The sequence below is a fragment of the Aspergillus flavus genome, chromosome 2 (assembly GCF_009017415.1).
Source record: "Aspergillus flavus chromosome 2, complete sequence".
NCBI lineage: Eukaryota > Fungi > Ascomycota > Eurotiomycetes > Eurotiales > Aspergillaceae > Aspergillus > Aspergillus flavus.
In genome coordinates, this window is record NC_092409.1 from 5,836,559 (window position 1) to 5,860,216 (window position 23,658).

General features: G+C 47.8%; 12 protein-coding genes across 12 annotated transcripts; 7 read left to right on the plus strand and 5 right to left on the minus strand.

The window, feature by feature from the left end:
• Nucleotides 1–61: 61 nt before the first annotated feature.
• Nucleotides 62–2,404, plus strand: F9C07_2198821 (uncharacterized protein; the record flags this gene model as incomplete). The annotated part of the gene is made up of 7 exons (XM_041290372.1): nt 62–89; nt 147–204; nt 265–885; nt 955–1,102; nt 1,175–1,679; nt 1,774–1,905; nt 1,965–2,404. 7 exons carry the CDS (start codon nt 62–64, stop codon nt 2,402–2,404), a joined length of 1,932 nt encoding a protein of 643 aa, XP_041143692.1.
• Nucleotides 2,405–3,742: 1,338 nt separating this feature from the next.
• Nucleotides 3,743–5,473, plus strand: F9C07_1851 (putative cytochrome P450 phenylacetate 2-hydroxylase; the record flags this gene model as incomplete). The annotated part of the gene is made up of 4 exons (XM_041290373.1): nt 3,743–3,961; nt 4,027–4,660; nt 4,718–5,040; nt 5,099–5,473. 4 exons carry the CDS (start codon nt 3,743–3,745, stop codon nt 5,471–5,473), a joined length of 1,551 nt encoding a protein of 516 aa, XP_041143693.1.
• A 308-nt stretch (nt 5,474–5,781) lies between these two features.
• On the plus strand, nt 5,782–8,343 carry F9C07_2133117 (putative C6 transcription factor). Its single transcript, XM_071509122.1, has 3 exons — nt 5,782–5,933; nt 6,002–6,888; nt 6,938–8,343. Exons 1-3 carry the CDS (start codon nt 5,873–5,875, stop codon nt 8,114–8,116), a joined length of 2,127 nt encoding a protein of 708 aa, XP_071364088.1. The 5' UTR covers nt 5,782–5,872; the 3' UTR covers nt 8,117–8,343.
• Nucleotides 8,344–10,683: 2,340 nt separating this feature from the next.
• Nucleotides 10,684–11,574, minus strand: F9C07_1849 (DUF1445 domain protein; the record flags this gene model as incomplete). Its single annotated transcript, XM_041290385.1, has 2 exons — nt 10,684–10,830; nt 10,882–11,574. 2 exons carry the CDS (start codon nt 11,572–11,574, stop codon nt 10,684–10,686), a joined length of 840 nt encoding a protein of 279 aa, XP_041143695.1.
• A 624-nt stretch (nt 11,575–12,198) lies between these two features.
• On the plus strand, nt 12,199–14,085 carry F9C07_1848 (permease of the major facilitator superfamily; the record flags this gene model as incomplete). The annotated part of the gene is made up of 4 exons (XM_041290375.2): nt 12,199–12,400; nt 12,453–12,876; nt 12,930–13,332; nt 13,419–14,085. The coding sequence occupies 4 exons, from the start codon at nt 12,199–12,201 to the stop codon at nt 13,845–13,847; spliced, it is 1,458 nt and encodes a 485-aa protein (XP_041143696.2). The 3' UTR covers nt 13,848–14,085.
• On the plus strand, nt 14,015–14,926 carry F9C07_1352621 (uncharacterized protein). The gene is made up of 2 exons (XM_071508008.1): nt 14,015–14,623; nt 14,671–14,926. Exons 1-2 carry the CDS (start codon nt 14,330–14,332, stop codon nt 14,743–14,745), a joined length of 369 nt encoding a protein of 122 aa, XP_071364089.1. The 5' UTR covers nt 14,015–14,329; the 3' UTR covers nt 14,746–14,926.
• Nucleotides 14,927–14,934: 8 nt separating this feature from the next.
• F9C07_2055171 (short-chain alcohol dehydrogenase) lies at nt 14,935–15,902 on the minus strand (the record flags this gene model as incomplete). Its single annotated transcript, XM_041290386.2, has 2 exons — nt 14,935–15,324; nt 15,384–15,902. 2 exons carry the CDS (start codon nt 15,900–15,902, stop codon nt 14,935–14,937), a joined length of 909 nt encoding a protein of 302 aa, XP_041143698.2.
• A 159-nt stretch (nt 15,903–16,061) lies between these two features.
• Nucleotides 16,062–17,992, plus strand: F9C07_1352663 (2-nitropropane dioxygenase precursor). Its single transcript, XM_071508009.1, has 5 exons — nt 16,062–16,329; nt 16,400–16,936; nt 16,999–17,027; nt 17,083–17,345; nt 17,397–17,992. The coding sequence occupies exons 1-5, from the start codon at nt 16,221–16,223 to the stop codon at nt 17,521–17,523; spliced, it is 1,065 nt and encodes a 354-aa protein (XP_071364090.1). The 5' UTR covers nt 16,062–16,220; the 3' UTR covers nt 17,524–17,992.
• F9C07_2057570 (uncharacterized protein) lies at nt 17,558–20,654 on the minus strand (the record flags this gene model as incomplete). Its single annotated transcript, XM_071508599.1, has 7 exons — nt 17,558–17,583; nt 17,634–17,950; nt 18,000–18,362; nt 18,423–19,055; nt 19,120–19,261; nt 19,827–20,183; nt 20,258–20,654. The coding sequence occupies 7 exons, from the start codon at nt 20,652–20,654 to the stop codon at nt 17,558–17,560; spliced, it is 2,235 nt and encodes a 744-aa protein (XP_071364091.1).
• Nucleotides 20,655–20,914: 260 nt separating this feature from the next.
• F9C07_2239221 (uncharacterized protein) lies at nt 20,915–21,568 on the minus strand (the record flags this gene model as incomplete). Its single annotated transcript, XM_041290387.2, has 2 exons — nt 20,915–21,174; nt 21,241–21,568. The coding sequence occupies 2 exons, from the start codon at nt 21,566–21,568 to the stop codon at nt 21,140–21,142; spliced, it is 363 nt and encodes a 120-aa protein (XP_041143701.1). The 3' UTR covers nt 20,915–21,139.
• A 498-nt stretch (nt 21,569–22,066) lies between these two features.
• Nucleotides 22,067–22,536, plus strand: F9C07_1843 (uncharacterized protein; the record flags this gene model as incomplete). The annotated part of the gene is made up of 2 exons (XM_041290389.1): nt 22,067–22,388; nt 22,442–22,536. The coding sequence occupies 2 exons, from the start codon at nt 22,067–22,069 to the stop codon at nt 22,534–22,536; spliced, it is 417 nt and encodes a 138-aa protein (XP_041143702.1).
• A 535-nt stretch (nt 22,537–23,071) lies between these two features.
• On the minus strand, nt 23,072–23,600 carry F9C07_1842 (uncharacterized protein; the record flags this gene model as incomplete). The annotated part of the gene is made up of 2 exons (XM_041290405.2): nt 23,072–23,202; nt 23,261–23,600. 2 exons carry the CDS (start codon nt 23,598–23,600, stop codon nt 23,072–23,074), a joined length of 471 nt encoding a protein of 156 aa, XP_041143703.2.
• Between the last annotated feature and the right edge of the window lie 58 nt (nt 23,601–23,658).

A 23,658-nucleotide genomic window follows, 5' to 3' on the forward strand; every position in this document is an offset into this window, starting at 1 on the left:
TGGGTGAGGATGCCCTTCAGTCTCTTTCGTTCAAGCAGCATGTACGGGGCAGGGAGACGTAATGGTCTACGATAATATTGCATATCCCGGTACGTTCAAACTTGAAGTGCTGTGGAAACGTATTGCTAAGACAGGTTCTATTTAAGCAACATTCATGATCGACAACCCTCTATACACGTACGATGTGAGCTGCTACAAAGACTCGTAAGATCCCACCAGAACCCGTGCCGTGGTAGGTACGATGATCTAACATATGAACTTCAGATCGCCAGGAAAGTACTGTGACTTGATCTTGGGGGAATGGCGAAACCAAACAAATGCAACGAACGACGACAGCTCAGCGCATGACTGTTCTGATTGCATTCTTGGGCCGTTCAAAATACAACTAGAATCGCCGATAGGCTATGATGATGAGTGGGCAGAAGACTTTATCTCATTGACCTCTAGCTGTGGAGCTACTGGGTACACCTATGTAGCGCCTACAGGATACGCCTTGAATTCCTCTATTACATCGTCTGGCACGGCCACGAGCACCGGCACTGGGAGTGATGCTGCCACTCCAACCTCTACGCACACCTGTGCGACCACGTACACAGTACAGGCTAACGATACATGTCATTCGATTGCTAAAAAGCACAGTGTTTCTACATACAACCTCATGGTTGCCAATGGAATCACAATTTTCTGTTCAAACTTGGCTGCACCAGGAGAAAGTATTTGCATTCCGGAAAGCTGCAACTCGACAACCCTGTTGGCCGGGAATTCTTGCGCTCAAATGATGTGTGACTGGAACGTCAGCATGGCACAAATCCTAGCTTGGAATTCGATCATCAGCAGTTTGTGCGATAATTTCCATCTCTTTTACGGATGGGAAATCTGTAGGGGGTACGGAGCGAGCAGATCAAGTTGTTCTTTATGGCTTCATTGTGCTAATTACTCATTTTTACACGACAGACCCCCAGGTGGTGCTATAGAAGTGCCCACAGGCGCTCCAACGACTACATCTGGCCCTACTGCCACTGGTGTAGTCTACAGCACACCTGCGCCAGTTCCGACAAATGCAATGGCAGGTTACAATCACCGCTGCGGTAAATGGTATACGGTAAGAAATCAACCTGTTTTACGAGCTTTGTCAGTGGGCCTTGCCTCTAGCCGTTCGTAAATTCTTTTCTAGACAAAATATAACGACTCATGCACCGATATTGCCGCTAATTCTGGGATTCCATACGAGGAGTGGCTGTTTCTGAATCCAGACGTCTTTGCCAACTGTACCAACCTGTGGGACGGATATGCCTACTGCGTTGGAGCCGTCGGCAACGTTGCTACCTACTCAGGATGGACTGTCACTGCAGCACCCACCACTAGCTTCACCAGACCTGCAAGTACAACGGAGACATGGACTCCAGGACCAGCCTATATACTGCCGCATGCTCCGGGAACATTGCAAGACTGTGCAGTTTATAGAGATGCTATTGATGCAAACAATAATCCAACGAAGGAGTGGGGTCTCGGTACTGATTTCCTGGACGGGCTCGGCATCAACTACACAGCTTGTTCATTCTATTCCCACCCTTATTCGGTCACTGTTGATGACTTCGTACAGTGGAACCCCAGTCTAGATGTATCAGATTGTGTGGTTCACAAGGGCTATAGTTACTGCGTTCTGATCTCATACAATCGTACGTATAATCTATCAAGTCAAAGAGTCTCACTGCTATTTACATCGAATTGCGGCAGGCGGACCGCGCGAACTATGCTAACAAACTAAATCAGATACTTCGAGCGATCCTCCAGACGACATGCCTGTCGAGACAAAATGCGATACCGTCGATAAAGCGTGGATCATGAAGGGTACTGCGTCTGATTGCAATTGCTACTACGTGATACGTGGCAAAGAGGCCGAGGGTACATGATTCCTGCCGTGGTTCCCCCAGTAGCTAGGCGAAGCTGACCAACACTTTCAGGCTTTGAATGCTCTTCTATAACCGAAGGCTCTGACCTTTCCGAAGCTAAGCTAGTGGAGTTGAACCCGTGGATAGGGACGGGTGACTGTAGTACTGGGCTGTTCGCGGGACTCGAAGGTGAAGAGCAGCGCGCAGTTTGCCTGGGTACTGGCCCACTGTCATCAAGCACGACGACTTCACCAACCCGAGCAACTAGTCCTGTCACCCCAACCATTGGTACATCCACGTCCCTTGCCCCTTCAGCGACCGTCACACCCCAGCCGGGGGCAATCAAAACGTGCAATGCATACCATGTGGTAAAGAGCGGAGATGAATGTGCCACTATTGCAGAGGCAAACGGGATTTCATTGGAGACATTCTATAAATGGAATCCACAAGTAGGGAGCGATTGCAGAACTCTTTGGCTAGGATATGGCGTCTGTGTCGGTGTTTCCTCTTAGCGGTTGCAAGCAAGCATTTGGGTATTTAAACCGCTGTGGTCGGCATACTTCCTACTTTGTGACTATGTTAGAGCATTTCTGAAGAACAATCATTTCTCGTATAATATGAAATCATAAACTAAGGTTCTCTAACTGTACATTAAACGGGTGATATTTGTTCTCCACACTGAGTAGAATAATATGTGCTCGAGACTTTGTCCAGTTAATAGCCGGTTTCTGTTTTCATGGGTATATATAAGTCACGACATATATATCTTCCTGATCGAGCGATACAGCATGTTGAATTCTCAAACAAACAGCACCAAATAACGCTTCTAGTATAGATATAGTACTACACAACATATAGAAATATCGTACAACCATCAGTCAACTTTCGATTTTTTTCAGTCTAGCTTTAGTCCTCTTAATGTAGTTGGTTCAATTTGAGCTAATTTCAAATAGTTTTTTGGCGCACGAGCTTAGCCCGCAGAATTAGGGCTTCGCAATTCTCCTGAGGCGATATAAAGACTCGGAGTGGACTATAACAGAGAAACTATAGATTGTTCCTGAATGACTTGCATTAATCGATCGGCAGAACGGCATTTCGCACGTTGATCAGGAATTCATTTCCGACATCAATATAGAATGTATAGATTCGGGTTTTCCTAGTGGTAAGCCTATACTCTAAGCCAAGGTTGTCAAATTCTTAATTGCTACAATTTGTGTTTAACCGGCAATTACCTGCAACAAATATTAGTAAATAAGACACAGTGCGGAAATATAGCGGAAAGATTCTATTCACTAACTTGGGTAAATCTGGGGCCGCCTTGGCAAAGCTTCGAAGCTGTAGTTTGTAGCTTTCCCCGAAGTCTCCATGAATCCTGTCATCCAATCTTCTTCATTTCATAAGTGCTCATAGCGTTCATAGCTGTAGGGTTTGATTGTACCGGTGCGACGAGCGGAAGTTGAAGCCGCGATGTTCCGCGTCCGTGTCTAGCCGTCGGGCGCGGAACTAAATACCGCAGTGTCCGATACGAAGCCTGAGGAACATACTACAGCTTCCTCGGCCACAACGTTACAACCAATGAGGTGCGTCCGATTCGCAAGGTTGTACCAGTAATGATGGCTGCCCTCTTCAGCTGCATGGTTGGCGACAGGCTCATATTCTACCACCAAGTACCGTGACGTTGAACCACGGTCGGAAAGGTCCCGTGCAACAGACGTAATAACCCCTGCGGAAACTTGATGCTTAAACCAAAGATGTTTGGTATAAAACCCGCGTCGCATGCCACTTTAGCTGCAATGAGATTTTCCCTTCGATAACGACCATCTTCTCCCCTTCTCCTTAGACGTTCAGAGATGTCGTTACAAACAATTGCGATCGCCGCTATCGCGGTGGCATACTTCATCATCCGCTATTTGAACCGCACGGATGTCCCGAAGATCAAAGGCATTCCAGAGATTCCCGGAGTTCCTCTCTTCGGAAATCTATTACAACTAGGTGACCAGCACGCGACGGTCGCGGGAAAATGGGCGAAGAAGTTCGGACCAGTTTTCCAGGTGCGCATGGGGAATAAGGTGAGCTTTGACATTCTTTCGGTGGCTGATGTGAGGGGGGCGAAGCTAACCTGACCGCTGTTTAGCGTGTGGTATTTGCCAACAGTTTCGACTCCGTGCGTCAGCTCTGGATCAAGGACCAATCCGCGCTCATCTCTCGCCCGACTTTCCACACTTTCCATAGCGTGGTTTCCAGCTCGCAGGGATTTACAATTGGTACATCCCCTTGGGATGAATCATGCAAGAGACGGCGCAAGGCAGCTGCAACGGCGCTCAATCGCCCGGCGGTGCAGTCGTATATGCCGATCATTGATTTGGAAGCTACCGCCAGTATTAAGGAATTACTCAAGGATAGCCAAAATGGAACGGTGGATGTGAATCCTACTGCTTATTTCCAGCGCTTTGCGCTTAATACCAGTCTTACGCTGAACTACGGGTTCCGGATCGAGGGAAATGTTGATGATGAGCTGCTCAAGGAAATCGTTGATGTCGAGCGTGGAGTGTCGAACTTCCGCAGTACAAGCAATAACTGGCAGGATTATATTCCCTTGCTCCGGATTATTCCTAAAATGAATCGCGAGGCTGAGGAATTCCGTGTCCGTCGGGATAAGTACTTGACGTATCTGTTGGATATCCTCAAGGACAGAATTGCCAAGGGAACAGACACGCCGTGCATTACTGGAAATATCTTGAAGGATCCGGAAGCGAAGCTTAATGAAGGTAAGAGTGCTCCTAGTCTAATCGTTAGAGTTCGCCACTGACGGAATGGCGTCACAGCTGAGGTGAAGTCTATTTGCTTGACGATGGTTTCCGCTGGTCTGGATACTGTTCCAGGTAACTTGATCATGGGTATCGCGTATCTGGCTTCCGAGGACGGTCAACGTATCCAACAGAAGGCCTATGACGAGATCATGAAAGTATATCCGGATGGTGATGCATGGGAAAAGTGCTTGGTCGAGGAGAAGGTTCCATACGTATCGGCTTTGGTCAAGGAAACTCTGCGATTCTGGACTGTCATTCCGATTTGTCTGCCACGGGTAAACATCAAGGAAATAGAGTTCAACGGGGCCAAAATCCCTGCTGGGACTACCTTCTTCATGGTAAGATACTTCCTTCTCCCTGGCCTGTGCTCCAGTAACCATACTAATTGATGTACAGAACGCCTGGGCTGCCGACTACGACGAGGACCATTTCAAGATGCCCGAAAAGTTCCTCCCTGAGCGGTATCTCGAAGTCTCCGAAGGCTCTGGCACCCCCCACTACGGATATGGAGCCGGCTCACGGATGTGTGCGGGATCCCACCTTGCCAATCGCGAGCTTTACACGGCCTACATCCGACTGATCACTGCTTTCACAATGCATCCGGCACAGAACCCGGCGGATCGCCCCATCCTGGATGCGATCGAGTGCAATGCAATCCCTACGGCTCTGACCACGGAGCCAAAACCATTTAAGGTCGGTTTCAAGCCGCGGGATGCTCCGAAGCTTCAGCAATGGATCATGGAGAGCGATGAGCGGACGAAGGATCTGTAGTCTTCTATTTTCCTATTTTTAAAGTCTAGAATTAGCATTGCGTTGGCTACGATACTTGCATGCTTAGAATGAAAATGTACATACTAGTATGAATGAAAAGATTTGTTCAAATAAATCACATATCCATGAACTTCATAAACCGAGCTAAGATTTTAGCGGGACCGCGTACCATTCATAGAAGTGGATAACTGCCGAGTGGATCGTCGCCGCCTAACCGCCTTGGGCTATAGTGCAACCTCGGCTGCCGAGCCCCCGCATTAGCGAATCAACCCAACAACAGAACAACCGTCGGCTTTTTTCTCCTCTCACCGTTTTACCGGGACTTGCCCAAAATGTCTGCCCCGGCGGATCATGACACAAGCCATGTCGCAGACAACGGTGACAACCGTACGATAGAGAATGACACGGAATCACACGACCCCCGTCCGCGGAAAAGACGGAAATACATCGCAAAGGCATGGTGGGTCATGTTCATCCTTTCCGGTATTGTCAACAGCTGAAGGTCTCACTGAAACCCCGAAACAACAGTAACGAGTGCAAGCGGCGGAAAATCAAATGTAATGGAGAGACACCATGTCAAAGATGCGGAAGACAGCGGATTGGATGTGTGTACGCGGAAGGACAGCGACAAGAAATTAGCGGGAATGAACAGTAAGAGCCGGTTCGTGGGGTGGAGAGAAGTGATGCTGACGGAAACTAGCGGGTTGGATCAATTGTGCGAGCAGATGAAAGCCATGCAGGAGCAGATCACTGCTTTGACGGCTGCCGTTCATACTCTGACTCAAGGTGCTGCTGTTCCGACGTCATTATCGCGACCGGACCAGACCTGCTTTTCTATTTCCTCACAGAGACCGTTTCGGCGTGTTTCATCGGCGAAGGAGTTGACTTTTCAGGGTCCCACGACCTCTGCGTTTAGTTTTGATCTTGCGAAATCGAGTCTTCAGCGGCGTGGGATTGTCGAGCGCAATGATGCTGGTGAGGATGGGGATTTGACCCAGGAGCCGTCGCCTATGCCATCGCCCTCACCCACTCAGGTGTTGCATACACGACAGGGTGATCCGCTGTGGACTATTGGAAAGGATGAAGCTCTTCGATTGTGTAGGGTGTATGAGGAGGAGATGGGGATCATGTACCCTGTGTTGGACTTGCAGGAGCTCCTCAACCAGGTCGAGATCCTATATGGTCAAGTGGAAACAGAAGGCTGGTCGGAGGCTTCTGTACAGCATAATGGTCATATGAAGGTGGATGATTACGACGTCCATATTCTCAGGTTGGTTCTTGCGTGTGCAATTACGGCTGAGGCAAGCGGAAACAGCGATTTGGCTATGAGGCTGTTTGAAGATGTACAGAAGGTAGCAGATAACTGCGTATGGGGGCCTCCGGACATTAGAGGTATCATGTTCCTGACGTTGGTGGTAAGTCCTGCTGTAGTATTGTTCCTCGCAGGATCTGACATAGTCATAGTCGATTTTCTATTTTCAAATGGATGAAGAAGCGCTTGCGTGGAGGACGATCGGCATTGTGGAACGTATGTGTCTGGAGAAAGGTCTTCACCGACGGGAAACATTGCAACAACCGGCTATTTTGGCTGAAGGGAAGGAGCGTATTTTACGATTATTTTGGTCCATATATGTGCTGGATATGCGCTGGAGTTTCGGGACAGGCATGCCCTTTGCCTTGGAAGACACAGATATTGACCCGTGGCTTCCAGAGCCCGAGGAAAAGACCCCCTACTTGCGGGTGATGATCCGGTATAGTCGCATTGCGGCGAAGGTGTGGAAGTTCATATCAGCTTTCAACAACACGAACGAGATCAAGAAGGACGAAATGAACTATTTAGACTGGCAGGTCCTACGGTGGGCTGCTGCAATACCTGATTCCTTGCGTCTTGATCAGCCATTTGATCAGGCGCAACAGGATCCACGGAGTATCCGCCGGCTACGATCTTTACTTTACCTACGCGCCAATCAGCTGCGGATGCTAATCTATCGGCCAGTATTACATTCAGCGGCTCATATAATGCGTTATCCAGCAGAATCGCAAATAGTCGTTGACCTTGCCAAAGACACCATCCAGTTCATCACGAAACTCAACGAAACATCAGACATATATCGTCTTCAGCAGGTTACATTCAACTGGTTTCTCGTGTCAGCCCTTGCCGTTATATTTCTCGCCGTATCGCAGACACCCGCCCAATTCAGCGCTCACTCTAAAGTGGAGTTCTACATGGCCCTGGAGTTAGTCAAAGGCTTCTCGCCGCGATCATATGTATCCCGACGACTGTGGAGGTCAATCAAGGGGCTTCGAAAGCTGGGACCTCAACTTGGGCTGCAAACCCACCACCAGCCCGAAGAGACAGTTCGGCACGTGCTCGAGCCAGCCGCTGGTACTGCAGCAGTAGACTCAATGGAGCAGGTACCGGCACCCAGTACGCAGAGCCATACGACACCAGACGGAGCTCAGATGACACGGGAGCTGATGGAATGGTTCGAAGCAGTGGGTAATATTGAAGACCAGATCATGTCAGTGGGGACAGGTGTGCAGACATATGAGGAGCCATGGCAGTATGGGGCTCGCATGGGGAATGGCTACACGTTTGACTTTGGAGGCGAGTTGTCGAGCCTGATGAAGGATTGCTTCTGATGGTACTATAACAAATGGCACGAGGTTTATTTACCCTTAATACCTTCCACTGTCTTGAGGTACAATGGTAGGAAATTTGAGTAGTTTAGTGTAGGAAAACCGACAAAGAATAATTAAAAGACCACTTTAGATTGCAAGTAGCGGTATGCTATGAGAGGTAGAGGGTTGCCGACCTTCTGTAGGTCTGGGGCGTAGTTACGGTTCTTATATACATTTAGAGACAGAGAGTAGCTCCAGGGTGGAGCTACGTGGTCCCTCTAAGCCCCATAGCCTTTCTCCTTAGCAGTACGCTGTAGCCGAGATCACACACTTCTTCCTAGAAATATCACCGCCTCAGAAAAGGCCCAAAGGACCACCTAAATCAAACAACCAATGCACCCTCTCAATTGAATTGTGTTAGACTTTCGTTACTAGTATACTAATCAATCAACCACACCTATTAAAAGAGTATAGCTCTAACCCTGACCCATACAATTGATGAAATACTGCTCTCCCAGCAATTAATCTAGCCATCGTGCCTTTCAGACAACGCGTAGAAGACCTTGACTAATGCGAAAAGGATTAATCGTGATTTGTGCAGCCTTCTGGTAGCGTGTGTCACTAGACGGATGATGAGCATAATTGTTGGTCTCATTTCATGAAGTTCAAAATTGTTTGATGTTAGAAGTGGCTTGGTAGAAGACGTGTGTATAATGAAAAACGCAAGTGTGGATGCTATACAGACGAGCCTCAACCAAGAGCTACATGATTTTACAAATAGGTCCCTGGTAATACATTAATGAGTGAATGTATAGATGGTCAATATATGTTTAGTAGTACTGTGGAAGTTCCCTAATGTATATAATTAAGGATGTTATACCTGGACTTAAAATAGGGGTAAAGTTGCTTAAAGTAATAAGGCTACGCAATATCCATGTCTCTGTTTATTATACGATCTGCTCAAAACCAATAGAACACTTTACATGGCGACGGAAGTGTACATTGTCGAGTAGGAACCCTAAGATGATGCTGTAGAACATATACGAGCCGTTCGTACATATAGTCCAAACGATAAATGAGTTACAGGTGCGCCGTTGAGCAATCAGCGGAATGATGGCCTTGGTTGGATAGACCACGAGGGAAGGTGAGATATCTATTCAAATGTCCAGGCGCTTTGTTGAGTGATTTATCAGTCTATTGATTTATTGTCTTGGTCTTTTTGCGTTTAGTATGTGTTCTTTATGGGTTGATAGTGTTGATTGACATACTCGTAAAGAAGAAAGAAGAGAAGCTAATGAATGGCAGGATATGAAGTACTAGAGCTGATAGAGATGTAATGCTCTGGACTGACCTTCAGCACTACATTGAAGGGGGATAACTGAAAGGGTTCAAATACAAGCTACATTCAAATTCAGATCATAGCGAATATGCATTGAGGTACTAACAATGACCAAGGCGTCGATACTTCCAACATACCACCTTAGCCTGCAACATCCCCACCAGATATCCAGCTTGAATTTAAGTCGACTCTGCACTAAACGTGGAACTAGATACCCCTCCCCTAAATAGTGAGCGATAAGGGTCACCGAAGACAGGCGAGCGAGGTCCGACGACAGCTGGTTTAGGCACAGCTGGTTCAGGCTCAAGAGGTTTATGTCTGGTCTTGGTGTACGTATCTACAAATGCAATTAGCTCAATCCACCATAGCCAAAGGCTTGAATTAACTGGTATATAAATATGCTTACCTTTCTTGGAGACTATCTCAAAGACAATTTTCTTCCCATCTGTTATCAGTCGTGATATAGTAGATTTCCATTGTATCTCTTGAAAAATGTAAATGGGCTTCTCATTGATGGTGCATTTCAGCAGATGCTCCGTGGTGGAAAACGCGCATTGCTGGACAGATATATATTCCAAGTTTCCCAGGACAGATATTGGACTGCAGTGCTCGGCTCTTTTGCTCCGGGATACATAAAGAAATGACCAGCCAGGGCATCGCCCCTTCGAATTTCATCTATGGTATTCTCGACGGTAATGGAATCGGCCCAAGAAATCCGTGGCACCTGGGAAGAAGGTACGGACATGATGTACGAATAGAAAAGTGAGAAGGCCACTGTAACTCGTTCCAGAATGACTGATGGCTAGGTACCGGCGTGAGATGGCGGATTATTGTAGGGTGAGAATGACGAGGTACAGTATTCAAAGAATTGAGATGGGGAGATTGAAATACAGCATGCGATAGCCAAATCTTGATCGCTGGACAAGAAGAAAAGGATTTCTCATGGTTTAGATCAACAGAGCTTTTATATGTCTCCAGCCAGCCTCTGTGCTGGATATACCCAAGACCAACTGAAGTATTCCGTCATTGGTTTGGCAGAACATCAGAACTACAGCGCATTGTGTCTGAAGGTACCTTTATTGATCAATCTTTCATCTATCCTTTATTGAAACACCCTGCGATATCGGTAGCCGCATACGTTTTCTAGCTTTATTCCACGAAACCTTCCAGAAGAACATGTGCTTAGAAGAATACCGAATACTCGTCACACAGGGAGGCGAAGGGACAAGGGCATGAAACGTTTATCGGATCAATTATAAAGGGGCTTTCCCAATGTCTTCAAGTCTTTGACGGTAAAGTCCGTAACCAACATATGGGCCGGCTCATGCGCGAACACAAGTCCTTCGATTCGGTCTCCTGCCGACTCTACTGCCATCTGAGGTGTGACACCACACGCCTAGCAGACAATCAACAAAACTGATTTTGAAAAAGGAAAACAGAAACCTACCCAGAAGACTGGAATTTCCCCTTCCTCAAAAATCTGCCTCTCTCCGAAGTCCGGCTTCTCAATATCACTGATTCCCAACCGCTCGAGCGCATCCCATCCCCAGTCAACAGGCTCCCCATGCGTGGCCAGGAACGGTCTTGTGATCTCCCGAACTCTCTCTACATCTTCCACGCGATAGGGTCTCATCGAGACAATGCAAGTTCCGTTCTTAAAGATCCCCGAAGCCAACAATGGAATGCGTGTTTTGTACATGGCAACAATCGTTCCCGTGTCTTGGTGTCTTGGTTTCAGGCCCGCGTCAGACAGGGCATCTTCAAAGGAAAACGAGCATCCGATTAGAAAGCCGACGTAGTCGTCTGTCCAAAGGTTCACGAGATCGGTACGGCTTTCAAGATATTTGCCATTTTTATAAACGCGGTATTTGGGACAGTCCGTGCGAAGGTCGAAGTCCTTGTCTTTGATACACGATGACGGGTAGATGATGTGGGGATTGCCCTTCTGGGTGAGTCCAAGTAAGGGACAGGAGACTGGGTTGCGGAGACACAGATTGTGGAAATCCTCGGCATGCTTGGAGGGAAGGATGAGAAGGTTGGCTTGTAGATACCCTGGAGCTAGGCCCGAGGTGTTGGTTATGTGGTTTTGGCGGCCGAGAAGGCGGACTTGGTGGGCTGTTTGACCTTGCGTGGGGTCCATCTCTACAGTCGTATATTGGTTGTCGATTGAGTGAGTACTTGTATTCTACATATGCGTTATATCCCTTTCCCCGCGGAATGGAATGGTTATTTTCCGCCGTGACGGAGTGTCAACGACCAGCAAGGGTTGTAACATAGTAGGGCATACAACAATTCACTTGTTTTCCCCATATCCACCTTCGGGGCCCACTCCCCGATATCTGGGGATTTATCAGTCAGACCACCCAATGAGCGAATGATATCAGTAGGGGTCACCGACTGATAAACTCCTCTCCACCACTTATCTTGACCCTTCGGCCCGAACGGGCTTCCTCTACGAGCGGAGTCGCGGACTTTGGCCGAATTTCTGTTACTCAAGTGATACCTTATTCAGATAACGGGTCTGCCATCCAGCCAAAGATCATGCACCTTGAGGGTCAAGATATGCATCCGCTATCTTGATAGGTAATCCTGACGGAGCGATCAGCGGGATCCACGAGGCTCTTTAAACCCCAGATTCTCCCTTCCCTGTCGACGCGGTTTCGGAGGTTTTGGGGTGGAAGTGCACTTACATCTATTTCCTGCAAAACTAGGGAACGACACAGTATCTTTATACTTAGCCCACCAGAATAGTTGGACGCCTTCCATGTCGACTGACCAAAAGGATATCCCGGTCGAGAACAAAAATGATCGCAAAACCTCCATAGAAGAGCCGAGTGTCGGCGATGTGAACGACGTTGTGCTCGACCCGAAGAAGGAGAAGAAACTTCTCATGAAGTTGGACATTGCCTTTGTTCCCATTATTATGGTGACATATTTGTCGTGCTTTTTGGATCGCACAAATATTGGTATGTTGTGTATTCTACCGTAATCTGAATGGCTTAGCTGACTTCACCACAGGCAATGTCAAAGTCGCAGGAATGCCTGAGGATATTGGGGCCTCCGATACTCAGTTCTCGACCGCCGTGTCCATTTTCTACGTGACATACGTGCTTCTAGAATCACCATGGGCGGTGTTGATGAAGAAACTGACACCTCGCAATATCCTAACTGGACTATGCATCGTCTGGTCCCTCGCGACAATTTTTACGGGGTTTGTACAAAACGTCGCTGCGCTGTACGCGACAAGGTTGATTCTGGGTGCCTGTGAGGCAGGTCTATTTCCCTGTCTGAACCTATACCTGACGATGGTCTACCGACGGGAAGAACAGGCGAAGCGCGTCTCCTATCTTTTCAGCTGCGCAGCCATTTCTGGCGCCGTGGGAGGCTTATTGGCATATGCACTGCTACACATGGATGGGTTAGGAGGAAAGGCTGGATGGAGGTATTTATTCCCCCTTTCTTGTGCCTCGGATAATTAACCAAAAAATCAACCAGATGGGTCTACATCATCGAAGGCCTCTTCAGCATGGTCTGCGCCGTCCTGATCTGGTTCGGTCTCCCCAACGATCCAGCAGAGTCGTACTTCCTCACTGCAGAAGAAAAATGGATGATGCGCGTGCGCAACGAACAACGCCGCAGATACATGGGCAGCGACAAGTTCAGCTGGGACGAAATGTGGACCGCACTGCGCGATCCCAAACTGGCCTTCAGCGCCGTCACGCAGTTCTGTCAGGATATTCTGCTCTACGGATTCAGCACCTTCTTGCCGACGATTCTGCAGGGTATCGGGTATAACTCCTTGATGAGCAATGTGTTGACCGTTCCGGTTTATATATGGGCTGCGCTTGTGTTTATTGCGGTTGCGTATTGTGCGGATCGGTTTTCACGCTTTGCCTCTGTAAGTCATATATCCATCTCCCTTTCCTTCTGAATTCCGAAGGTGGCAGCGAGCATTGTGAAGAAGATGCTAACATGCGAAAACAGTACATCCTAATCGCCAACATCTTCGGAATAATAGGCTACATCCTCCTCCTAGCGGTATCCAACGACCCCGTCAAATACTTCGCCACCTACCTCTGCGCAATCGCCTGCTACACCGGCGTCGGACTAAACGTCGCCTGGCTGAACGTCAACTTCGCCCCCCAATACCGCCGAGCCCTCGCCGTCGGCGTGCAGCAAACGATCGGAAACTGCGCAGGAATCGTCGCCGGGCAAATCTATCGCAAATCGCCCTACGTCCTGGGTAACTCATTCTCCCTGGGAGCCTTATGCGTAGCGCAGATCGTGGTCTTCGTGCACGCGATGTATCTAAAGAGGGAGAATGCAGAGAAAGAGAGGATCATCGACGGGAAAGAGGATACGCGGAGAGTCAGGACAGGTGACGCGGAAGTGGAGTTCAAGTATCATTACTAGTAATTCCTGTTCCAGTGGTTCAGGGGAATTTTGTAAATGGTTATGTCATTCATAAGATCTTTTTCTTTTCTTGGATATTTTATTTTCCTTGAATATTTCTTGGGAGTGAGGGTTGTACGTACTCTTCATTGGTGGATGGATACATGACGTCATGACGTACGTATACATGAGGTTTTTCTAGAAGAGAATTGGAAAAGGTACCGGTACATATATTTAATGGATCTCCACTTATTTCAGCCTTATACACATTATATCAAGATTAATAGATCGAATATACTTTACCTACTATTAACACCCATTGAACACTTTTACCTTTTTGAACCACTCCCTGTCGTTACAACCTGTTACCACACAACTTATAAAACACAACCAAAGAAACAACATGGGCTCCTGCTTCTCCCTCCTCGGCGGCGGTAATCGTCGTCATCATATGAATCCCGGTATGGGAATGGGCGGAGGCGGATATCCACCTCCGCGGAGACATGAATTCGGTCCTGGTGCTGGCATGGGAGGCTTTGACTCGGGTCCTGGAGGGTTTGGTGGAGGACATCATCACCATCATCATGGTGGTGGGGGACTTGGTATGGGTATGGGTGGTGGTCATGGGCATCATGGACATCATGGGGGTATGGGTGGACCTGGGTTTGGTGGGCATCATGGAGGTGGGTTTGGTGGACACCATGGAGGACATCATGGTGGAGGAGGGTTTGGTGGGCATCATGGTGGTGGACATCATGGAGGGGGCTGGTGATCTTTTCTTACTGACTGGGGTAATGGTATGTGTCTTTTGTTGTGAATTTTGGGACGTTGCTGACGAAGGCAGATTAGAGATTCATGTGCTTGTATGGCTTTAATGATATATGTTAATGATTCTGTTTGTTCTGAAAAAAGATTATGATTCTTCCGAAATACACGATGGATCCTGAGACGGTCTGCTCTCAAGCACAAGACTTGGATAAAACAAAAAGAATAGAAAAGGGAAAGCAGAAACCCCTTATGGCCACAGAATAATACCCGGAAGTCCGTCCTCTCTGCCTTATGAGACAAACAAACCTTTAAGCTAGGATGGAAGTATAGGATCGTATTTTCACAGGCGTGGACACCAATCCACCCGATCCTCCAGGATACTCACCTGAGCTTTCCAATCGGCTCCATCTTGGTTAAACAGATCCCAAGCCTGTTCAGCAATTGTGGTAGGATTTAAGAACTTTGAGTCGGGCAATACAATCCCTCCGACAATAACCATTCCAACACGAGTTCCTCCCTTCGCAAGAGACTTCTGCAAAGACTTGACCAGGTTTGCCTGTGCAGCCTTGGCCACCGACAAAGAGAAGTACTCAGGAATCGGATTAACAGGCAAAAGACTATTTGTCACTAGAATAGTCGGCTTGAAGCCGACTCCCAGGTTCGTTTGCATCGTATTGACCAGGATTGGCGTTGCCCATTGAACAGCAACGTAGAGGGCAGTAACAGAGACCTAGGGAGTCGATCAGTCTGGAACCCCCCACCCCTACAATGACAATAGATCAAACCTACTCTCAGGTCTAGCTCAATATCTTCAACAGGGAAATCAAAGAAATTGCTTCCACCAACGCGAGCCGCGTTGAAATAGACGCATTCCAGTGTCCCAAAAGACTGGACTTCTGTCAAAGCCGCCTTGAATTGTTCCAGATCACTGATGTCAACCTTCCAGGTCCGAACATGGACTTGACGACCAACATCTGCCGCTGAAGAGAGAATCGTCTCTTTATCTGCTTGTAGTTGAGATGAGTTGCGGGCAAACAGGGCAATATGGTCAAAGTGCTTTTGGGCAAACAAGGATGCCACAGCCACTCCGATTCCGGGACCAGAGCCTATCAACAGGAGTGTTCTTGTAGGGGCTGCATCCATGGTGAATGTAAGGGATATATTAAAAAGCAAAAGGAACAATGGACGAGAGTAGACGTTCTTCTTAGGCAAGAGGTCAGGATTGTGAAATGAAAACGGATTCTTTGGTCCTCCCTTTATACATCTTCCGAGGTCAATTATAGTCTTATTAATTCTTTTCTTAGCCATCAGATTAGTTGGACGAGGCACTAGCGGCCGATGGTCCCCAATGGGTCATTGAAGACTTCGCTGATTTGACGTTGATGGACATCGGTACTTGGTAGAGGGTCACGTAATTTTGGTAATATCCCGGTACACACTAGCGGCCGCACTTCTACCGAGCGATCCCATTGGCGGACACCACAAAAACCCGTTCCAGCCATACAAGAGCATCTATAAGCGCCAGAGACTGTAAGCAGTATTAATAGTAAACACCACACCTGCTGCCCATCTTCTTTCTTCGGGATTTCTCACACAAACATACACCAATTGAAAAGAGACGAAAGCATGCATCAGATCTTCCCAAACACTAAATCTCCCCTCATCGCCAACGCGCCCATGCACGGCTTTGCAGATAGTCGTCTAGCCAGCGCCGTTTCATCTGCCGGGGGCTACGGTACATATAACCCTATAAAAACCCCTTCATTCTAGTTCAGCAATACAAAGACTCAGAAACCCGAGTATAGGATTCATAGCCGGCGGCATCGACTTCAGAACGGGGTCTCCACATCTCGAACAACTGCAAGCGGAGCTCAACACAACTCGATCCCTCCTCGGGATCGCAACCCCCGAGGAAAAGCTCCCCATAGGTGTAGGCTGTCTCATGCTCCAGCCAGAAGGCCTAATCGACAATGTACTTCCGATCCTATGTGCGGCTCGGGTAACTGGGATCTGGCTTGCATTTCCGAACAATGGATCTGATCATGGGCCTATCATCACGGCTGTGCATCAGCTCAGAGAGAAGGAGAATTGGGATGTGAAAGTGTTTGTGCAGGTTGGGACGGTCCAGGCTGCGAGGGAGGCGATCGATTATGGGGCGGATGTACTGGTCGTCCAGGGGTCGGATGCGGGTGGGCATCAGTGGGCGCAGGGGGCGAGTCTGATTGCGCTACTCCCGGAGGTTAGGGGACTACTTCGCGAGATAGGTAAGACGGGAGAGGTGCATCTGTTGGCTGCGGGTGGGATTGTTGATGCGAGGGGGATGGTTGCGGCTATGGCGTTAGGTGAGCTCCATTGTCTTATGATATATAGTAATATGGACGTGCTAATGATATCCGTACGCAAGGTGCGGATGGAATCGTGATGGGAACAAGAGCAAGTCGTGGCTTCACTTCTCAAGCATGTCGGGATACTAACACTTCGCACTCAGTTTATTGCTACCGTTGAATGTGCAGGTCCGGATATCGCAAAAGAAAAGATCGTGTCCACTACTGACGGCACCACAACGACAATTAAATCACGGAAGCACGATGTGTTCAATTCGACCGACGTCTGGCCTAGCCAATATGATGGCAGGGCCATCATCGGTCGCAGCTACGAGGATTTTCAAAGCGGCGTTACAGATGAAGAAATCCTCAAACGACACAGCAACGCCAGAGAAAAGGGAGAAGATGACAGAACCATTATATGGGCGTGAGTGTCCTTATCCGTAAATAGTTGGAGCTCTGCTCACAAGACAAATAGGGGCACTGGAATTGGGTCCATCAAGGAGGTGACGACTGTTAAGCAGCTTTTGAACGATGCTCGATCGGGAGTCCGATCCATCGTGGCACAGATGAACAATGCTTTTAGACAGGATGAGGAAGACTGAGGACAGGAATTTGAGCCATGAGCAGGATTCAATGTTATTCCATTTGTTGCAAATATTGATCTGAGTGGGTTAGCATCCAGAATGCATGGACCATAAGGTGCTACACATACCAGCCAGTTTCCACGTTTTTCTCGCGTAAAGCAGTGTCAGTCGGAATGGCTCATAGTCTAGCTGAAACTGCTCTCCGAGTAGCTCTTTCATCTTAATCCCAGCAAGGACAGCTTCCCCCGTGCACATAACAGCAGGTAGCGGTGCAGATGGAATTTTCTCGGGGGCACTGAGCATATTAAACTTATTGCATATATCGCGGACCATATTGATAAACGAAGTCAAGGCTAGGAGCGACGCTTTTGCATCATCAGATGTTCCCAATGTTTGGAACTTCACTGCACAATCGATTCGGATTCGGTGAAGGGTCAACGCAGCCCTATCGCCCATTACTATTGGTCCTAGATTGGTACGGGTAGGTATCTTACGTTAAGGTGATCGCATTAGCTCCGCATAAGGTTGCCCACCCCTGGGGCGTCTGCTCAAACAACCTTTCAGCGAACTGCATTAGTCGGTGATCCAAAGATTGGAATTTCTCCGGCAGCGAATTGACGTCGACGTGTCTTTGTAATAGCTGTACTTCACCGAGAAGACGGACGGCCTGGATCTCCCGGGCATAATAGCAAAGGGGAACATCGATTGGCACGGACATCGGCTGGTGGGAGGGAGCCTGAGTTGCTTCACTTTTGTCTGTTCTCAAACATGCATCATCTACCGGCAGTCGGAAGTGATCCGCCAAGTCTTCTGATACATGAGGCGCTTTGAATTCGGTAACTACTTGGTATATGACGCTGTGTAAAAAATAAGGTCAGCCCCTTCCAAAATTGCAGCTACTCGTGAGACGCCGATACCGGTCTAGCAAATATATCCCGGTCCACACCCGTCTTCGTTCCTCAGCAGCCTCCCAGGACAGGTAATCTTCGTAGGCATTCCCATCGTCTATATTGAGCTTCATCGAATAGCCTAACCTAGCACAGCTTGCTATGGTCAGTGAGGCCGCTCCCGAGGATGATATCCCAGTCTCATATAAGGCTATCAGAAGACCACTCTGTACTAGTTGCAATGAAGGCGCGCGTCTTAGCTGAAGAACAGCATAAAGTTCTTTGCACAGGATATAACTTCGATGCGATGGATTTGTAGCTCTATCAGGTAGGCCACCCTGCACGACAAGAAGTATGGCGAGAGCAAGCAGGGCAGTCTCTGCACGAGGTTGATGGCCTAACCTCTCCAGACTTTTCCTAAACGGCCGCTCCATGACAACCGGTAACCATGACTGATAGTAGGAAAGGTATTCCTCCATAACCCGAGTAAAGGTCGAACTGTGTTCTTCCTGGGCTTGATGTAGCATATTAACGTACAACAGATCGATATCGAGACTAGGTGCTTTGGGGTTGTCCGACTCCAGCCTCAGCAAGAAGGTCAGCCCCTCGGACGGAGATACGTCAGAGGCGGAGTGCCAAAGGTAATTGCACGAACGATTCTGCCTTTTTCCGTTCTCAGTGGAATTGCAAGACAAAAATATCCATAGTCAAAGATGCATTGCAGTACCTGGTGCAGCGGCCGCATGATGGCAACATCTTGTCGCATCCCCTCTTCTGCTCTCTGCAAGCAGCACAGGCATTCTCCGCAACTGAAGCTGATGTCGACTTGGTGGTAGCTGTCATCGAGTGAGAGCTCATTGCAATAATAGCTTTATTTATAATAGATTAGGCCGATACGACTTGTTAAAATCGGTGAAGTTATCGAGTCAGCAGAAGAGATACAAGCATGGTAATCTGACCGATCGCCCCACTTCAAAATATTGGCAAAGCCGCTTGTTGCCGACTAGTGGGTGCGGTTTCTACCACCCGCTGGAAACGGACGGGTTCTTCCTAGACTCTTGCATTATATAGAAAATAAGATTAATAATTGAATGAACTTTGTATATTCAGGAGTATTAATTGTTTACATAGGCAGATTAGATATCTATGTCCTTGTATGGGTTTTACAATATGTGTTGACGATTCCGTATTTGTTCTGAAATTTGGCTATGATCCTCCACAATAAAAAATGGATACCAAGGTTGCTATCGTACACAAGAATTGGGCTGCAACGAAAACAGGGACTCCTGATGGGATCGTTAACGTCTGATGTACATTGAATAAATTTCGTCCAACGTCTCACTAACATCTCCTGCGATGTCACGAGTCTCCTCGGCAACATCACTGTTCTCTGATATTTCCCGAACTGTAACACCCAGACACCCCAACGCTCACGGTACAAGGATAGGTAATTAGGATCCTCCTTAGATAGGCGTTCATAAAACTCTTTCCAGAGGGGGCCACCTTCTCCAATGGTGTAGCGTGGATTGTGGCGCCAGAGTACATGACCTGCATGCTGAATCCAGATGGCCGCAACTGCAACTTTCATGTCGAGTTGCTCAATATCAAGTGGATAATTAGAGACAAATTCTGGGCCGCCGTCCTCTTCTTGAACCGTCGCTCCTTCGGTAGCCTGCCCTATGGCCAATATAGCTTTCCTAGGGAGAGGGATGAGGTGAGATTTAGTGAGTAGTGCAGTGAACGCATGTACATTTAGGCATCGTTGGAATTCTGCATCCGTACTCGAGAGCCCTGGTGAGGTTAGCACTGCTATACTGATAGCAGACCTTGCATTTGCAAAACGAATATGCGAGTGATAAACAAACCTTCGAAGCTCAACGGGATGGGCGGCTCAGCCCGCGTGAAAGCGTCCCAAAGTCCGGTTGTTCCTAGATCATACCCATATAGAATCTCGTCGCTTTCATCATAGTCATCTGGGAATGGCCTGTTGGGCAGCCTTTCTAGCCACCGGATTACTCTAGCTAGCTTTCGGTGTCCATCTCCATTACGATCTAACTGCCCTGCAACACGCATGAATGCATCCCAGATGTGCTGAATGAATTGTAGAAATGTCACAGGTTGGGATCTGGTCGCGTAGTCTGCGTAGACCGAATCTAACTCTCTCGCTGCTAGACGGGCGAGGCTTTTATCGCTGATTTCGATTACGCTCCGCAGAATGCGCGATATGCGAGTAGCTAGGGCCTGGCTGGTTTCGGGATCCATGTTTGGAGAGATTGGGACCTTTGGGGAACTGGGCTATGGAGGTTCTCCGAAGATGAAAGATGTGATACCACAGATGAAGGAGGATGGTGAAAGGAGGATGGATGGATGTAGGCAGGAGAAAAGCCTTGTTGGGTAAAATGTGCGTCGATCGTTGCCTAACTAACAAAGGGATCCCACCAGTGAATACCATCATCTTTCCATACCATTCCGTCGTGAAATGAGAATATCACATGACAAACTTGACAAAATGAGCATGGCATCCTTAATTAGGCATGTTGTGATCTCAGATGAGATTGATAAGGTGGTAGGGTTACAGGAGAGCACGTGAGTGAACATCATGTACTTCATTATGTGATTCCTAGTACTACTTCCATAAGACATCTGAAATCTCTGCTAAGCCTTGTGACCCGCTTCCTCCTATGCTCATTCTCCAATTTCAGACAACATGGTGTAATGGGCAGTTTCCCAAAGTATCGAAAAATTGGCTAAGGCACAGCTTGCTCGAGTTTGGTTTCGTAGTCTTCCGTAGAGATAAGTCACCATTTTGTAATCAAGTAACATCATGGCCATGTATAAGATAACCTACCTTCTTTAGTAATGATTTCAAACTGGACTCTCCTCTCATCAGATTCCAGCATCGCCTGAATGGCACAAAGCCACTGCGTGCAACAGAACACATATCCAGTGAGAATGCGTCCATCCCGAATAAAGGAGAATTTCAACAGTTGCATGTCCGCGTTAAACATGCACTGGTCGACCAGTACTTCCACCCAGGATTGATAGTCAAGATCCCAGATGACAAGAGTGTCTTCACTATTTCCAGCCTGCCATACGCACCAAGCCCTGAGGAAGGCCGAACGCCCGGGATCCACACGGTTGATGATTTCGATGGGAGTATCCTCATGGATTTTCATTTTTGCGCTGTCCCGAGGGATAAGGATGTAGTAAATAACGTTTAAGAAGCCAGAGATTGTAAGAAGTGGGAAGGACCTTGAGAGCTTAGTAGATCAGAAGAGAAAGTATACGAGCAAGCGATGAATTATAGTGTGTAAGCGTGTAACAGAAAAGCTATGAGGCGTTGACGTGCTTGCAAACCTGATTGGTTTGGTCAATTGGGTAGCTTTACTACAGTCTGATGGAGCCTGACAGAGTGAATTAAATAGAAGTACTCCCTGACTACGCGTTTCTGTCCCTCATCTTCAGTCTCTTGTTTTCCTGCTCTTGTCTGACTGTTTCAACCTCCGTCTCCCGATCACCCTCAACACTCTCGCAATCTATTGTCATCCAACTCTCACTCTGACGCTTAAAGGTGAGGCTTCCTCTTCCCCCTCGATACTTGAATCGGGCGTATAAAGCTCAAACCCACCGTAAGGCAGTAAACATACTAACCCGCATTCCCAGCTCACAACAAAATGCCACGCGAAATTGCCTGGGACGCGGTCTTCAAGGTCCACAACCGCATGGACCCAACCAAGAGCGGCATGTTCATGGCCTGGGATTTTGCTCGTGTCTGGGATGGCCAAACCATGTATATCCGAGACCTGGACTACGGCAAATGGATCACCGGCTTGATCGAAAAGTGTGGTTTCGACCCAAACACCCACTTTGCCAGATACACCGTCTACTACGATGGCATCGAAATCACTGGAAATATCCTCTGTGAAGCTCACTGGCACTATGCCACCAGAATGAACCTTGAACGCGGCTTGGACTTTGAGATTGTTCCCCAGGATGGTATATACCCGGATCCAGCATGGATATCATGAGATGTTTGTTAATATTTTTAGGTTATTTGGAGACTAAACACGACGGAACTCTCAATGAAACGATCAGCCGTGAGGAATTCTTGGCTTGGCTTGACAATCAGTACTTCTCGGATTGAAGGTCACTACACGTGTATCCTGGAGTTGCCGGTGGAGCTTGTTCCGGGCCGGTGTCAATGTGCACTTGGAATCAATCGTCTTGACTTAGTTAGTTTGTTGCCTTCGATGTGTTAACTCTGTTGACCTATCTCTGCCAGATGGCAATGTTGGTGGTCTCCTGGTGAGCTACTATTTCTGTATTGGGGCAATGTCTTGTGGTTCTTTACTTTCATAGTTTGAGACCAATTTAGTGACTTGCTTTGATTTCTGTGCCTTGAGCATGTCCCAACTCATGGCTTTGGGTACTCATTCTGATGGAAGGATATTCTGATCATTGAGATATTGTATCAAATTTGCGATCAGACTACCCAAATTACCGCATTTCCGCACAAGCACAAAAGAGATCCAGCCAGAACATCAGGTCAAGATTCCACTTCTTTCAGGAAAATAGAAGTTTCACAGAGAGCACAGGGATGCCACAAAAGCATAGAAGCCACGAAGCAAATCCTAACACTACCAGTTTCAATAGTGAAAAGTTGGAGCATTGTGGAATAATCAATCTAGATCGCATTTCTCAAAGTCACCCAGTTTCTCAGCAGCCCCATAGAAACTAGATCCACGCTTACTGCTAGCACCATGGCTTCGATGTCCATTCAGACTGGGATCCTTCTCCACACGGAACCATTCTAACAAAGGTAAGCACACATTTCCTATCAGAGTCATATAGTAAAAGGGTATTCTCACTGTATTTATGAACAATCTCGAATTCAAGATCAGCTCCGCTCTGCGACATGGCATCGATAGCAGCGGCGAACTGCTGCTCACATGACACATAGACAATCTCCTGTGTGCCTTTACCAAGCGGGAGTTTACATCTGACACGGTGGCTCCTGGAGGAGAAGCCGCATTGGCTCTTGAGGGCTCGTTTCCAGGAAGAGTAGCTGAACGTCGGATACTTTTTGTCACTCCCCCAATTCCGAACGAACGAGTAGAGCTTGAGTATGGCGCTTCGGTCGGGATAGACGCGATTGCGAACCATGATACGCGTGTCATCTGACGTTGTCCCCTTTTTGAAATACACCATGATTAGGATTTGCTAGTAATGTCTCCATCAGTAGTTAGTTCTATTTTCTCTAATTTGA

What these genes read in the sequence shown, in the direction of transcription:
- F9C07_1352663 (XM_071508009.1), top strand. Translation starts at nt 16,221, where the DNA reads ATGCATCAGATCTTCCCAAACACTAAATCTCCCCTCATCGCCAACGCG. An exon ending in GGTTGCGGCTATGGCGTTAG is followed by an intron (nt 16,937 to 16,998) that starts GTGAGCTCCATT and finishes TCCGTACGCAAG; the next exon opens with GTGCGGATGGAATCGTGATG. An exon ending in GACAGAACCATTATATGGGC is followed by an intron (nt 17,346 to 17,396) that starts GTGAGTGTCCTT and finishes CAAGACAAATAG; the next exon opens with GGGCACTGGAATTGGGTCCA.
- F9C07_2133117 (XM_071509122.1), top strand. Translation starts at nt 5,873, where the DNA reads ATGACACGGAATCACACGACCCCCGTCCGCGGAAAAGACGGAAATACA. An exon ending in AAATACATCGCAAAGGCATG is followed by an intron (nt 5,934 to 6,001) that starts GTGGGTCATGTT and finishes CCGAAACAACAG; the next exon opens with TAACGAGTGCAAGCGGCGGA. An exon ending in TCATGTTCCTGACGTTGGTG is followed by an intron (nt 6,889 to 6,937) that starts GTAAGTCCTGCT and finishes ACATAGTCATAG; the next exon opens with TCGATTTTCTATTTTCAAAT.
- F9C07_1352621 (XM_071508008.1), top strand. Translation starts at nt 14,330, where the DNA reads ATGAATTCGGTCCTGGTGCTGGCATGGGAGGCTTTGACTCGGGTCCTG. An exon ending in TCTTACTGACTGGGGTAATG is followed by an intron (nt 14,624 to 14,670) that starts GTATGTGTCTTT and finishes TGACGAAGGCAG; the next exon opens with ATTAGAGATTCATGTGCTTG.